Source organism: Canis lupus, chromosome 2 (assembly GCF_003254725.2).
Source record: "Canis lupus dingo isolate Sandy chromosome 2, ASM325472v2, whole genome shotgun sequence".
NCBI lineage: Eukaryota > Metazoa > Chordata > Mammalia > Carnivora > Canidae > Canis > Canis lupus.
In genome coordinates this window covers 34,427,018-34,436,151 of record NC_064244.1, presented here as the reverse complement: position 1 = coordinate 34,436,151, position 9,134 = coordinate 34,427,018, and the positions used below count along the sequence as shown (strand labels likewise).

Genomic DNA, 9,134 nt, shown 5'->3' with positions numbered 1-9,134 from the left:
TATTCCAACTACTTGAGCGGCGAAAACGGGGGGAAGGGGCGGGGAGGCTCTACAGTAGACCCCACGGGCTCTTCCCCAGGGTGAAGGGTGCCCTTGAGGCTCTTGCCTCCAGCGCACATCCAAGCCCTAGGAGTTGGGGCTGGTCGCACACTCACCGGTTTAGGTTTCTAGCTTTCACCTGAAAGTCAGGTTCCCGAGGCGCACGTGCAGTGGGTACCCCCACCCCCTTGGAGGGCGGGGTCGTGCTCAGAGCCAATGAGAGCTTGCGGGGAGGAGGGGTAGGGAAGCTTCCAGAGGCCTTTGGGGAGGAGGTTATAAAGGGGGTGCCGACGGGCAGCCGTGAGAGTCATGCAGTCCAAGCGGGAGTGTGAGGTAAGTGGCTGGCAAGGGGGCTCAACAAGCGCTAGCTGCGCAGGGGGTAGTGGCTCCTTGGGCTGCAGTTGCCCAGTCGCGGTGGGGACGGGCGTGGAGATCCGCCATTCCAGCCTGCCGTTTCCCCTTCAGCTATGGTGTGAGAGGGTGAATCCTGAGAACAAGGCGGCGTTGGAGGCGTGGGTCAGGGAGACGGGCATCCGCCTGGTGCAGGTGAACGGGCAGAGGAAGTATGGCGGGCCACCCCCAGGTACGGTAGTCCCAGCTCTACGCCCGTCGGGCTCCACCAGCCTCGACGGCCCCGACCGGCACCGCCTGGGGGAGGGGCCTGCCCCAGCGCTCTGCAGTCGGAAATCCCTTACCTATCCGTCGCCCCCCCTCGGGTCAAGCAGCTGAGGAAACTTGTCTGTGGCTCTCCGCCCGCCTGCCCCCCTCGAGGGTGGGAGCCAGCCTCACGGTGCACCCACCCTGCCAGCGCTGTAGTGGGCTCAGGCACCCAGTTATGCTGGCGACTCGGGGTGCGACTGCTGCACCCATTTCATAGACGTTTGCTCATAGGCCCTCTCGCGCTGGGTTCCCGGGCCCGAACCCGGAACCGTCCGGGAGGATGACGGTGCCCCTTTCCGCCCCTTCCCCCAGGCTGGGTGGGCAGCCCGCCGCCGGCCGGGTCGGAGGTGTTTATCGGGCGGCTGCCGCAGGACGTGTACGAGCACCAGCTGATCCCACTGTTCCAGCGCGTGGGCCGCCTCTACGAGTTCCGCCTGATGATGACCTTCAGCGGCCTGAACCGCGGCTTCGCCTACGCCCGCTACAGTTCGCGGCGCGGCGCCCAGGCGGCCATCGCTACGCTGCACAACCACCCGCTGCGGCCGTCCTGCCCGCTGCTCGTGTGCCGCAGCACGGAGAAGTGCGAGCTGAGCGTGGACGGGCTGCCTCCGGGCCTGAGCCGCCGCGCGCTGCTGCTCGCGCTGCAGCCCCTGGGCCCCGGCCTGCAGGAGGCGCTGCTGATGCCCAGCCCTGGGCCGGCGCCCGCGCAAATTGCGCTGCTCAAGTTCAGCTCGCACCGCGCCGCCGCCATGGCCAAAAAAGCCCTGGTGGAAGGTAAGGGGGCGGGGCTGCGGCCAAACATTATGATGCCATACTTTACCTGTCAGCATAGAAGGTAAAGCAGGATCTTAGGGTTAAGAACGCCTGAGTTTTAGACGTCATACATTTTTAATTTCCGTTGGTGCTACCCGGCACCACACATGTTGACGCTTCCCATGCATTATCTCGCAACTTACTCTCCAACATTCCAATGTTACACAGGATGATCTCCCTCTTTAGTTATGAAGAGAGGGTTTTGAGAGAAATTGATTTGCCCTAGGCAGTCTTACTGAGTCTACCTTTTATCTACTATAAACTGCCTCCCTAAGGCTGTTGTGAGAATTAGGTGGCACTTAACACATTCCCTGATTCTTGGCTAGTATTCACAGTAAAGGTAGTCACAGTAAAGGTTAGCTATTGTGATGGTCATGAGGTAGACAAAGCCTCCATCAGCCAGTACTCCCAACAAGGAAACTTAGAAGATAGCAGTTTCTTTTCAAAGAAACACTGGAAGCCTGGAGAAGTTGAACTCCAGGTCAGACCACCAGGAAATGGGAAGGCTAGAAGTTAAACAGGCAATGTAGGTTCTAAAGGGTTGGATCCAGGGCTTAGATCTCCTCTTGTCTTTCTCCTGCAGGGCAGTCACGCCTCTGTGGAGAGCAGGTGTCGGTCGAATGGCTCAAGCCAGACCTGAAGCAGCGACTCCGCCAGCAGTTCATGGGCCCCTCCCTGCAGGGCCTACAGCCAGAGGGCAGTCGACTGGCCCCCTCCAGGGACAAGCTGGAGTCCCAAGGGGCCCGGGCTACCCTGCAGCTGTTGTGCCAACAAATGAAGCTGGGTAGCCCAGTGTTCCTAACCAAGTGTTTGGGCACAGGCCCTGCAGGCTGGCACCGCTTCTGGTACCAGGTGGTGATCCCGGGACACCCGGTGCCCTTCAGCGGCCTCATCTGGGTTGTGCTGGCTCCAGAAGGGCAGGAAGGGCATGAAGTGGCTAAGGATGCTGTGTCTGCAAGGCTGCTAGAGGCACTGAGGGAGTCTGGAGCCGGCCTCTTCCGGTCTGCTGGGGCTGAGGCAGGTATGGTGGTTAAGCAGTGACCCTGTCTTCTTCACAGGCAGCCTGAACACATGGGCAGAGCCTGTGTCAGTCCCCAGCCCAGCAGGCCTGGGCAGCCACCATCTGATCTCAAGGAGGGAGACCACAGGTCCTGCCCTACCTCTGACACAGCCTCCCAGCTGGGGCAAGGCCCCAGGGCACCTGGGAAAGCTCAGGTTTGGCTAAGTGTGGGGAGGGACTTTGCTCTCCCCCTCCCAGCCCAGGGTCTGACTTGACCCTGTGGTATTCTGTAGCCATTCTCTGTGTGATACACATGCAAACACCCCTTCCTCTCCTCCCATAGCTTAACATCAATCTCGTTTTCCTGATTTGTCAATCTTTAATTTTATTTGGAGGCTGGCTGAGCCAGAGGGTCAGAATTCTGCCTTTTGTCCTCACTACTTAAGAGTCTGGTTACAGTGTATGTGTGATTTTGGGGTTTTTCTCTGCCGTTTGTATTTATATTAAACCCCTGGTTGGTGTACGCCTGTGTCCGTGCTATCTTGCCCCAGCTGTGGGCTTCTCTTACACTGGTAGAAGGAGTAGCTGCCACAGGGCAAGTACTTCCTCACATCACTGCCCTCAGTCTTGAGCCTCTGGCTATGCATCTTTGTGCACTGCGGAGTATTTTAAATTCAGAGCCTCTCTAGGTATCCAGCCCAGGATGTAAGACTTGCCCAGTGAGGTCCTATTTTGAGAGTCAACTTCTTTCCTCAATCACTGTCATCCTCACTCTCCTCCTCTTCCTTCTTAGCTGTGGATTCCTCTCCCTCTTCCCTCAGTCCTGCAAAGAAGTCCTCAGTGCTCCAAGCCTTGCTGCTTAGGGCTCGCAGTGGCCCTCCCTTCTTCTTGCGCCGGCGGTAGTCATCTACTACCACAGCCCGCAGCTGGGACATGTTCCAGAACTTGAGGCGCTGGTCATGGCCACTGCTGGCCAGGAAGTGGGTGCAGTGGGAGAGGGCCAGCTTCTCCACAGGCTCCCCAGCATGCTGGCCCACACTGCCCACCACTCGGTTCGGCAAGATATTGACAGCCCTGGGCAGAGAGAAAAGAGTGTTTGGTCTTGGCTGGTTGGGTCTGTCCCTGGTGTGATCTGAGGGTGGTCCTGGCTTCTCTCACCTGATGACTCCATCAGTGGAACCAGTACACAGCAGGCTCTCCGTAACTGGAACCATGCAGTCAATAGACTCAGCTCTTAGGGCAAACCGATCACTTGTGGCCCCAAAGCCATTCCAGTTGAAGAGGTAGATGGTACCTTCACTGGAGCCACAGGCTACCTTCTTCCCATACTGTAGGAAAAGAAGGAAACTGTTTGTGGAGCCCCATCAAAATGGATCCCTAGCATATCCCCAAAACCCCAAAACCAGCTTGTACTTTCATGAGAGTGACAGAGGTCAGGTCTCCAGACTGAGGCTCTGAGAGCAGTTCAAACCGGCGTCGCCTGATGTTGAAGACACCAAGGCAGCCATCCCCACTGTAGAGAGAGCAGAGCAGCAGGCTTGACTAAAGCTCCTGTTGAAGGAGAGAGCTTTAACAGGGAAGGGAAAGGGATGCAGCTTTGAGGTTGTACCTGGCTGTAAGCAGCAGCTTCTTGGATGGGTCCAGAGCCATGTCAGCAATATATTCCTCATGCTGCCGCATATCCATTAAGGGGCCCTCCTTCCGCTGGTCCCAGAGCCGGACACCACCTGTGTCATCCCCAGTGACCAGGACATTCTCATCTACCAGCAGCAGACTGTTGATGGGGGCACTAGAGACACAAAGCTTCTTGAAGCATCTTTGTCCCAGGAGGAACCTACCACCTTACCCTTGACCTCAACACACAGTAAGTTCCCCTTACCCGTGAGCCTTGGAAATGCGTCTTTCCAGTCGGCCCTGCTCCACATCTAGTACATGGATGGCTTTGTCCTTGGAGACAGTAACAAGTTCTGGCGGGAAAGGTGCTCAGGTCATGGTGCTGCTCACTGCTCCCTTGTCACCAGATTGCCGGCTGCCTTCCCTAATACTCACTCTGTCCATCTTCAGAAAAGACTACGGCTCGGCACGATTTGAGGTGGTGACCTGAGGACCAGAGCTCCTTCGTTTCTCCCTCTTGGCAAGAGTAGGAAAAGCTAGGGGGGAGGAGGAGAGTGAATGGCTCCAGACCCTGCCAGCATGGAATATAAAGACCAACTAGGCAACCATCCACCTAACTAGGAATTGCTGCTTGTATACCACCAAACCTAAGGAACTTGCCATCCCAATTTTCCATTTTCAAATATTCCGTCTTTAACTCAAAGTACATTTGTTTAGGACTTCTTTGTGAACTGACCCCACATCACCCAGCCTGGGAAAATACTAGATCTGGACCACTATGGAGAGCATGAGATACTTGATAAAGACAGAAGAAGAACAGGGGCCCCTAGGTGGCTCAGTTGGTTAAGCATCTGCCTTTAGCTCAGGTGATGATTCCAGGGTCCTGGAATGGAGCCAGCCCCTCATTGGGCTCTCTGGTTGGGGGTGGGGGGGGCAGTCTGCTCCCTCTCCCTTTGCTACTCCCCTAGCTTGTGCTCTCTGGCTCTCAAATACAGAATCAAAAATGTTAAAAAAAACAGCCCCATAAATTGGAAATATAAAAATTAACAAGATGTGGCTGTTGTACTCCAGGTCTCTAGGAGCTAAAGAAAAGTTAAAACGAATTACAGCACACTGTGTCCACATGCTGAAAAGGAGGTAGAATCAAAATGGAGTTGAACAGAAAAGCACCAGCCTGGAAGTTCAGTTTTGAGGCAACTACCTGTCCAGAGTGTATCCCCAGTGCCTGCCTCAGAGCAGATCTTCAAAGGGGCCAGATGAAAAGGGCTTAGTTGCTGAGGAGTACCAGGTGAGCAGAACTGGGTCCGTTTGTTTGCTCTGTCCCAGTGCCTAGCATGAGAAAAGAGCCCTGGAAAGCTAAGGTAAAGATGTGAGTTGGGTCATGAAGAGTAAGTAGTTCACCTGGCAGATACTGGAGGCAGATATCAATGTCCCTTCTAGGGCAGACACAAGGAATGAGGGTTCCAGCTGCAGGAGAGTGAAATGGCTGAATCTGGAAAGATGGGTTGAACTGGACTTGAGACCTGATTGGCCAAGCAAAAATGAATTTAATCCTATGGGAAAAGGAACCTCTTAAGAATGGTCACGGGAGAGGTCAGAAACCCACCAAATGGGCATGGCTGGGGAGAGAGAAGGAGACAAACTGCAGTAATAGTGAGGTGCGTAAAAGTCGAGGTCCAGAGTATACACTTTTTTTTTTTTGCCATACTATACACTTGACCACTCTACAAGGTGGATATAGACAGACCTCCTTTTATTGTGCCTCACAAGTACTGCATTTATTTTTTTTTTATTTTTTTACAAACTCAAGGTCTGTACTAACCCTGTCTAGAGAAAGTCTATTGGTGCCATTTTTCCAACAGCATCTGCTTACTTTGTGTGTCTGTCACAGTTTGGTAATTCTTGCAATATTTCAAACTTTTTTTTTTTTTTAAGATTTATTTATTTATTTATGATAGAGAGAGAGAGAGAGAAAGGCAGAGACACAGGAGGAGGGAGAAGCAGGCTCCATGCCGGGAGCCCGACATGGGACTCGATCCCGGGACTCCAGGATTGCGCCCTGGGCCAAAGGCAGGCGCTAAACCGCTGAGCCACCCAGGGATCCCCTCAAACTTTTTTATTAGGATTATCTGTCACTAGTAATTGACTCACTCGTGATGGTTAGCATTTTTTAGCAATAAGGTATTTTTCAATTAAGGTATGTATATTATTTTTTAGACATAATGCTAGTGCACGTTTAATAGACTGCAGTATAGTGTATACTTACATGCATGGGGAAACCAAAAGATTCATATGATTTTATTGCAATAGTCTGGGCAAAACCTGCAATATCTCAGAGGTATGCCTGTGTTATTATTCCCGTTTTTGAAGACGAAAATACGGACGTTAAATTGCCCAAGGAGACTGAAGAGGTTGAGGTTTAATGTCATTAGGTAAATATGACAGCACAACTCTTCTAGTTAAAACCTTCAATGACTTTTCACTGCTTCCAGCCTACTTCTCTTATTCAAAGTCAAATATGTTTTGAGCACTTAGCCTGGTCTAGAAGCAGACATAATGGAGAATAAAACAGACTAAAGATTACAGAAAAGTGTTTTTCAAACTCTAGTTATGACCTATTAGCTGGCTGCAACTAGCATTTTAGGTCTTTGTGCCTTCAGTTAAAAATGTAATAAGCCAGAAAACATCAGGGTGCATCACACATAATATATAAAGTATTTCTGGTATGGGGTGAAGTCAAAAAATTTTGAAAAAATGTTTTAGTTGAGAGGACAGGCATTCAGATAATTAAACAAATGGATGTAGGATTACAAACCATTATGAAATTTAGGAGGGAAAATTACCTGGTGCCAGAGTAGCTAAGTCTAAAGGGTAATCTCATTTAGTCGGGAATGGAGGAGTGTAGAGATAGATCTTGAGATCTGAGGGACACTGGGTACAAGTGAGGAGAAAAACGTTTTCCAAGAGAAAGAATAACCTGCGAAAGAGCTGTGGATTTAAGGTCCACATGAAAGGTAAGAATGAATGAACACAGAAATTAAAGGGGAAAATGAGCGAGGACTGGACGTCCAAGACCCTTAAAACAAAAGTAAACTATTGAAGGGTTTTAATCAGGAAAGAGGGCACGTGGGTGGCTCGGTGGTTAAGCTCCTGCCTTTGGCTCAGGTCCTGATTCCGGGATTCTCGGATGGAGTCCCTCATTACGCTCCCGGTGAGGAAAGGAACCGGTTTCTCTCGCGGCCTATGTCTCTGCCTCTCTTTCTGTGTCTCTCATGAATAAATAAGATCTTTTAAAAAAATTTTAATCAAGAGGTGGTTGGATTTGTGTTTTTGAAAGATTAAAGCCGGCAAGAAGCAAAGCTGGCGGAGGAGGTGCGGCGTGTTCCACCCGTTTCAGGCAGGCTTTATACAGTCCGGTGAAAAATAACTGTCCTGAACGCTTTTTGTCCCGGTACTGTCTCTGGGCTTTGTCAGGACACTCCAGCCATTTTGTCTTCCTTTCAGTTGTTGCAAGAGACTGTGTGGTAACTGGTTTAAAACCAAACGTTACTGAACGAATTGGACCAGAAGTGTCTTGAAAGATTTGTCTCCCTGCACCTTTCTCTCCTCATTCCGCCTCCATCCCTATGGAGCTCCCAGATCCCGCAGTCCCGAGCCCTGCCCCACACTTACACGAACACGTCCCCGTCCACGTCCCCCGCCGCCAGGAGGTCGCGGGCCGGATGGAACGCCAGCCCGCTGGCCGGTGCTTCCAGCACGATGTCTTCCGGAGTTTCTCGGATGCGGACCGGGGCTTCCGTGGAGTCGGGGTCTTCCTCGTCGCTCCCATCCTCGGCTGGCCTCTCCTCACACGCACGACCGTGGTCCATAAGCCGGAGGAGGCCGCGCTACTCCGCACCCGAGCTGTGGGCCCAAAAACCTCCCACGGGACTGGGGGAGGGCCCGAAACGCCACTTCCGCCTGGGGGCGGAGCCGGAAGTGGCGCTGGGCCGGGAACGGGCGGGGCCGGCTGGCGAGTAGGTGTGGGTGGAGCGAATCCCCGGACCCGCCCTTTCCTGGACCAAGTAGATGTCCGTACTATCAGTGCTGTCCTTGGTCACATCACTTAAATTTGGGAACTGTAAGTCCTTTTCCCTCATCTTGATCGATGCTGACAGTGTGGTACTCCCTCCTGTGACTAGTAGGAATGATTTACTGCCCTGAGCAGAGGAGAAGGGGACCCCAGCCTTTCCTGGCTTGGTGACACCCAAAGAGCAGCCTTCAGCTTAGTCCAGAGGCAGCAAAAGCGAGAATGTGATTTGCAGAGGTCGTGGACAGTAGGCAGCCCGAGGACGCGCTTAAACTGGGGCGGTCTGTGCTCAACATCTTTGGGGAAACAGGAACAGCGCCCTGGCGGTTTCTTCACTTTGGCTGCATACCCTCAAGTGGGCCAGGCCAGCAGTGCTCAGAGCTGGCAAGGAGTTCTGAAGAGAAAAATGGGCACAACTGTCGACGTTAACATTCTGGTTACCAAAGATTCCATAAAGATGGGAGCACTCTTTGGTGGGGCAAGTAAGGACACAAGCTTCTGGGACTGAAGAGGAGCCTCACATCACTGTGTGACTAGGCCTTCTAAGACATCTTATATGCTGATGCCCAACCCGCTTAAGGAGAGGTGAAAGTGAGGCGAGGGACCTCAGAGAAGCTGTATGTCCTGTGTGAATGGAAAAGTTGCCATGTGAAGTTCGGGGTCCTTGTGACTCACCATATGACCAACCAGAGGACCTTGAGCATGTCCACCAGGCTTGGTGATATTTGCAGAAACTGACTTTATTTTTTTTTAAGTAAGATCAACACCCAGTGTGGGGCTTGAACTTACAACCCTGAGATTGAGAGTCCCATGTTCTGTCAGCAAGGCTCCCCTGCAGAAACTGATTTTAAATGGACAGTCAACCCCCAGGTTGTTTTTAGTTGTTGTTTTAAGTAACCTCTATGCCCAATGTGGAAGAGCTTGAACTCAGGATTCAGT

General features: G+C 52.3%; 2 protein-coding genes across 3 annotated transcripts; one reads left to right on the top strand and one right to left on the bottom strand.

The window, feature by feature from the left end:
- The first annotated feature begins 80 nt into the window (after positions 1 to 80).
- Positions 81 to 3,035, top strand: DND1 (DND microRNA-mediated repression inhibitor 1). Of its 2 annotated transcripts, XM_025445083.3 has the most exons (4): positions 81 to 372; positions 505 to 622; positions 1,012 to 1,473; positions 2,096 to 3,035. In XM_025445083.3, the coding sequence occupies exons 1-4, from the start codon at positions 349 to 351 to the stop codon at positions 2,551 to 2,553; spliced, it is 1,062 nt and encodes a 353-aa protein (XP_025300868.1). In that variant the 5' UTR covers positions 81 to 348; the 3' UTR covers positions 2,554 to 3,035. The 2 variants fall into 2 exon arrangements, with proteins under 2 accessions (XP_025300868.1, XP_035569752.1); XM_035713859.2 differs by having other exon boundaries at positions 81 to 622.
- Positions 2,872 to 8,094, bottom strand: WDR55 (WD repeat domain 55). The gene is made up of 7 exons (XM_025445082.3): positions 7,799 to 8,094; positions 4,562 to 4,662; positions 4,392 to 4,479; positions 4,122 to 4,301; positions 3,926 to 4,025; positions 3,671 to 3,840; positions 2,872 to 3,586 (listed from the first exon to the last, which is right to left on the bottom strand). The coding sequence occupies exons 1-7, from the start codon at positions 7,993 to 7,995 to the stop codon at positions 3,265 to 3,267; spliced, it is 1,158 nt and encodes a 385-aa protein (XP_025300867.1). The 5' UTR covers positions 7,996 to 8,094; the 3' UTR covers positions 2,872 to 3,264.
- Positions 8,095 to 9,134: the final 1,040 nt, after the last annotated feature.